This window comes from Lactuca serriola, chromosome 4 (genome assembly GCF_051521515.1).
Source record: "Lactuca serriola cultivar US96UC23 chromosome 4, Lser_US96UC23_V15, whole genome shotgun sequence".
NCBI classification, from domain to species: Eukaryota; Viridiplantae; Streptophyta; class Magnoliopsida; order Asterales; family Asteraceae; genus Lactuca; species Lactuca serriola.
The window spans coordinates 222,568,427-222,574,423 of record NC_136411.1 but is presented as its reverse complement, the minus strand read 5'-3'; the positions used below and the strand labels follow the sequence as shown (position 1 = coordinate 222,574,423).

The window sequence follows — 5,997 nt, the reverse complement described above, 5'->3', positions numbered from 1 at the left end:
AGGTAAGGCATTTACCAATTTCAATCTTATGAAACTCCTAATCATTTGAGATTCATTGAATCTTATCAATGTCATATTTCATCTTGGAGTATGGTCTCACTTTTTTGATTGGGATGTCAAAGATCACATACGAGATGTAAATAACCATGCAAACCCACTTGGCAACCTTGATGTTTTTTATCATCTCAAATTGATGTGCTGGTTAACCACACACACTCCATCAAGAATGATGATTTTCGATATTCTCCCTCATATCTCTTCATAGTCGCTATTACTGTGCCGGTTAACAACGCACGCTCTACGAACGACAAATAAAGCATGATGTGTGTTTTCATGGATTAGCATACTTTTCAAATTTTGCTAAAGTAACTAGAATGAGATTTTTTAAGAAGGTTCTAGTATTTAATAACATTATACTTTTAATGAGGTTATTTCATATCGAACCTGTTCGGCTAACAACCATCCTCCATATGAGGGAGCGGTGGGTGAGTGTGGACACCCAATGTCGGTCATTTCATAGGACATTTCTTTGTACCCACTTAGAGTATGGCTTCTTGAATGAGGCCTACTATTTTTCGAATGGCCTTTCTTATACATATAATAATTATCTTTTGATAATATATATAAGGTGTTTTAAAACTTTTCAAAACTTTTAATTATCTAAATTAATCTTTTAATTAATTAATTAAATTTAAACCAATTAAGATTTAATCTTTATCTGTTAATTAACATTTAACTAAATTGATTTAAATCATTTACGGATTAAATAATTATTTTCTTTTAAACAATTAGTTAAATAAGTCAAATTTAATCCTAAAAAATAACCCCATCTAATTTTCGAAAATTAGCGTTTGTGTTATCCAAGTTTAATTATTCTATTTTAAGGCTTTTAAAACAACAACTAAAGAAACTAGAAAACCCTAAGGGAACCCTAGCCATTTTTTAAATTTAAGGGCAAGAGGCTACGGTTTCAAGACACCTTAGTTATGTCCAAATTTCATGCCTTTAGGGTTTAATTTCTATAAACCCTAATTTTGATCAATTCACTATTATGCACAATCAACTAGAAAACTATAACTCTGATACCACTGATGAGTTTTTTAGGTTATAAATCTATATATGAGGCGGAAAAATACTTATCTCTTAAGTTTACATGCAACCTATTTGGATATATGTTTTCTCTATTGATAGCAATAACCTCTGAACATCAAGCACCCTAAGGGTACTCTATAATAATCATAATTTACATAGAGTTAGGGTTTACATACCTCCTGATTATTGTAGAAAATAATCACACCAATATCTATCTGGAAAACCTTGAAAAGCAATCACCAAAAGTTTGGTACCTATAATGGGTTGTACCAAAAACACTAGAAACCCTAGAATGAAGAGGAGAGAGAGGAGAGAAGTATAATATTCGTTCCTTTGTTTCTTAGGAAGGCCATGAACGAAAATAATGATCCAAGGAGCCCTATTCTAATTGATTTCCTATTAATTTATTAACCATATAAATTAACAAATCAATTATTTAACTAATCATATCATGTTAATTTATTAATCACATAACAAATTAACGTATCAATTATTTGTTTCCAATTATTATATTAACCACATAATATATTAACAAGTTATTTCTCCCTCTCTCTCTCTCCTAATATCATTTCTAGCTATTATTAGCTATGAGCACAACCCAAAAAGGACTTTGTGTCGATTTGTTGGTTTATACCAATTTAGTTATGAGCTTAGACACCTTAATCCAACAACTAGTACCACATCAATTTGCACTAAGAGTAATTCAGATGTTTCTAGAACAAAGCAAATAGCTTTTCAGGAAAAATAATGTGTTTCAAATACATGGAAAACTAAGTTTAACAAATCTCATATGCCTATTTTTGAAAAGAAAAAAAAATTGGTATTAGGTAGTTATAGATATGGTGACACTTCTAATGAAGCGGTTAAGTTTACTTTTGAGGAAGGTTCGAAATCAGTGTAAAATATCCTGTTCGAAATCATTAACTTGTCTCCCTGCAAAGTGCTATGAAATTTTTAATATTGGTAAATCTTCAATTTGGTATCTTGACAGTAGATGTTGTAAGCATATCACATGATTTAAGTTTCTCCTACAATATTATGTTAAGAAAAATTACCCTATACAGAGACATTGGAAAAGGACACACAAAAGGGATATCCCACTATCAAATTCAAATCAATGCAATTTTAAAATATTTCATACATTAAGGGTCTAAAGCACAATCTAATCGCTATTAGTCAGCTGTGTGACGATGATCTTTATAAAAGTCCTTATATTATGGGCTAACTAATACTAAAGCTATAATTTCTTTACAAGAAAAGGACAAAGAGTATTATTTTGTTGTAATCTTAATCATAGTGGTATTATCTTTACTTCATATCTCCATATTGAAGAGAGTCTTATCTTACTATAAGTACATTTATAAAAACAAAATACAAAAAAAAAAAATTATTTTGATGATAAAAAATTGATTCGAAAGGCACAACTACAATTATTTTTAGGGAAAAGCACCTAGATCGAAAAGTTATAAAAAATAATAACACCAAATAGAAAGACTACAATAATATAGCAAGGAAACAACACAAATAATATGGTAAGATAATCTAATTTGTCACATAGAAAGGATACAATATGATTATTTAAGGCAAAACTTTCTGTTAGACATACAGAATATAGTAACAAAGTGTGTTACTAACTATAATCTTACAATATGATATTTGTTTAATAGGTAGTATTATCCTACTATATTGTTACAATATGATATTATCTTACATCTTATTGTGAGGCAAAAGCATATGTTAGATATAGAGAATATAATAACACATTATAGTAAGATAATATCATATAGTAATATTATAGTAAGCTAATATTATCTATCAAATGAATATTATATTGTAAGATTATAGTTAGAAATCTTACTTTGTCGAAGAATACACTAAAATTATAATAAGTCAAGACAATCTATTGGATTTACAATATATAGTTAAATTCCAATAAGACAAAATCCACTATAACTGAGAGAATACAATTAATAAGATAATACATGAATACACTAAGCTTATAGTGAGATAATACTCTTCACGGGCGGACCTAGAGGGTCCATGGTGACACCGATAAACGCTGATTTTTCCGTGTAACTCCCACTGTGAAATGTTGTGTCCGTCCTTGATATTCTTTTTCTTTTTCCTTTAAAATAAGTCATGACTTTGTTGTTAAAAAAACGATGATATAAGGACTTTTTTTGAGGATGGTCATTAAAAATCTCAAACAGATGTGTGAACGGTTTCCGGTTTCTTGTCATTTTTTGTAAATCACGGTAGGGTTTTTATCATTCTTCCATAAACAACTGTCTATTTTTCGGTCATTTTCTTTTCAAAATATAAAGTCATGGTTTTTTATGGTGCTAATCAGCTTTAAGTACTATATACACATTTCCGAAGATTTCTCTTAATGTGTTTAGTCTTTTGCATTTGATTTGTTTTCTCAGGGATCGTTTTATTTTAATTTTTTGAAGCATTGGTAATTGAAAATCACACAATATGATACATTTTTAATCTTCAGAATACATTACAATTAAGAAAAAAAATATGTAACATAATACTTGTCATGCGTCTTTGCAAACAACTCCATTTTTTGAGTTAAATTGCAACGCGCATAACTAAAATCAGAAACAGAACGATAATAATTCACACAAATATAATCCACCTCTTTCCTATAACCCTTTTTGTTTGTCCTCCCATGAACGTTGTTATTGTTGTAATTGCTGCCCGCTTCATCATAGCTTTAGATTCTTCAGAAGCCTGTTGGCAAATTGAAAATTTAGTAAGAAAAAGCAACATTTCTAACTTTATTATGCTTTTTGAAATATAGTCATGCTGGTGTCACCACATTCCGAAGCCCATAATTAATGGTGGATTACATTAATATTAGCCCTTCGTGAGGTGTTTTCTTTGCATCCCCCGAAGGGCAATGCAAATTACGTGGAGTATTTATTTTAAACAAATTGTTTTCCATTATTACACCTTTTCATCACATCAGTAAAGTTGCCTTTTAGATAAATTCCTCAAAGCATCCAAAATATCACTTTGTACATAGATCGTCATGACCATTACTAGCAGTTGAATTCGTACTAACATGACAACCGACCTTTCGGTATAAAAAAGTTGTTTATTGTGTTTGAATTAAGTGTCAACTGCCGACTAAAGTAAATACCTAGATCCAAGGAGAAATGTCATAGCTTAAACTTGAAATTAGTGAAATAGTATTGAGGAATGTGATAAATTTATTAAATATTTTATCCATCATGTGTCCACCCTTATCAAGAGACAATAGTCACCAGCTAATATTTTATAACATGCAGAATAAGCAACTTGGAGATTTGAAGTTAAAGTATACGTTTAATTGGAACATGCGCATGTGACTAAAACAAGTAAGATTGGATTTCATGTGGTTTCTTAAAAAAATCATATGCTATATTAGAGACCTCATATAATAAAAGAAAAATACACCCATACATATTCAGATAACTTAGAACTATTTCTGGTAAGTCTTTTGGTGATTTCTATTGGTTCTGACCTCTGAAACAAAAAGTGAATGTTCCAATAACACATACCCATGATGTATTTTTGGTGGATAAACTATCTTAGAAGAAGACATAAAGACCTACCAATTGTATATCTTTCTTGTGACATCACATAATCTGAGCAAGAATATATATATATAGTTAACAATATAAAGAAAAGAAAACTACCTCTGTTCATTTCCAAATCCACGTCCGTTGCTTCCAATATCCCTATAATTGGGTAAAGGAACTTGGTCTGATTCAATTTGCATGACATCCCTCTCAAGGATTTGATAATGAATCTTCACCTCCTCCGCTGATTTTCCACCAACAACCCTGGCAATGTTATGCCAGCGATCAGGAGTGTCCTTGTTATAGTAAGCTAAAGCGTCTTCAAATTGCTTGTTTTGTCTTGGAGTCCATGAAGATCCAGAGCTACGTGATGATGTCATAGAGCCTGATGCCATTACTTGTGTATTGCAAGTTTTAAAGGGACAAGAAACAAACTTGAGTATATGAAATGAAAAGAGTAGAATCAGAAATCAAATGGAGGATCAAATCTGTAAAATGCACCCTCAGTCAATGGAGAAGACTTAAGTCAAGGCGATGGTATGCTCTAGATTGCCATGCTGCTTCCCTATATATAAGAAGAGAAAAAGGCAAAGTGGAGCAAGTTGGAGAATATTATTTTATTTTTTTTATGTTTATGAAAAACGTACAACACTATTATTTATTTAGTCCATTGGCATCCACGACATATGGAAGTGATGAGGCCAGTTAGTTGTGAAGAGAGGTAAATAATCTATGCCTTATAAAGTAATATTCTTGTCTGTGTTATTATATCATCAATATATCAGCAAGTGGCTTTATGATGGCACTTACCTTAGCTAATGGTATTAGATCCTAAATTCAAAGCCTACCCATTAGGATAGAAGATAGATGCGCTGACACCATGAATTTTGACAATCTAAGATATTATGCTATCTTTGGTTGGATATTGTTGCATAAATTATCATGCCATAATTCTACAATGCTCACTAATATATGCTAAAAGTGTAAATAGTTATGTAATACACATTTTTCTTGTGACCACTTCATACCGTTTTAAGGGAAAATTCCTATATTAAATGTAATATATTGTACCATGCATATGATTATATCTATTAATTAAATGGTTTTGTTTCAATGCTTTTTTGTGTCATCATGGATGCTAAAATGATTGAAATTGATGTCACTTTTTTTTTCTCTTTCAAATTATTGTCATGCAATCCGCTTCAAAAAGATCATTATTCAGATTTGCTACCACCTTTAGGTTGACTCCAAAGCTGGAAATATCGTTGCGAGAGGTATAATCACGCACCCATATATAGCTTCTATCGGCCGTTGTGTTTTCTTTTGTCTTTAG

At 30.8% G+C, this 5,997-nt stretch overlaps 1 protein-coding gene across 1 annotated transcript; it reads right to left on the bottom strand.

The window, feature by feature from the left end:
- Positions 1 to 3,554: 3,554 nt before the first annotated feature.
- LOC145103309 (protein RADIALIS-like 3) lies at positions 3,555 to 5,211 on the bottom strand. The gene is made up of 2 exons (XM_079040867.1): positions 4,782 to 5,211; positions 3,555 to 3,831 (listed from the first exon to the last, which is right to left on the bottom strand). Exons 1-2 carry the CDS (start codon positions 5,057 to 5,059, stop codon positions 3,807 to 3,809), a joined length of 303 nt encoding a protein of 100 aa, XP_078896993.1. The 5' UTR covers positions 5,060 to 5,211; the 3' UTR covers positions 3,555 to 3,806.
- Positions 5,212 to 5,997: the final 786 nt, after the last annotated feature.

Coding starts and splice junctions, on each gene's coding strand:
- LOC145103309 (XM_079040867.1), bottom strand. CDS start 5,059: ATGGCATCAGGCTCTATGACATCATCACGTAGCTCTGGATCTTCATGG. Junction 3,832..4,781: donor GGATTTGGAAATGAACAGAG/GTAGTTTTCTTT, acceptor ATTTGCCAACAG/GCTTCTGAAGAATCTAAAGC.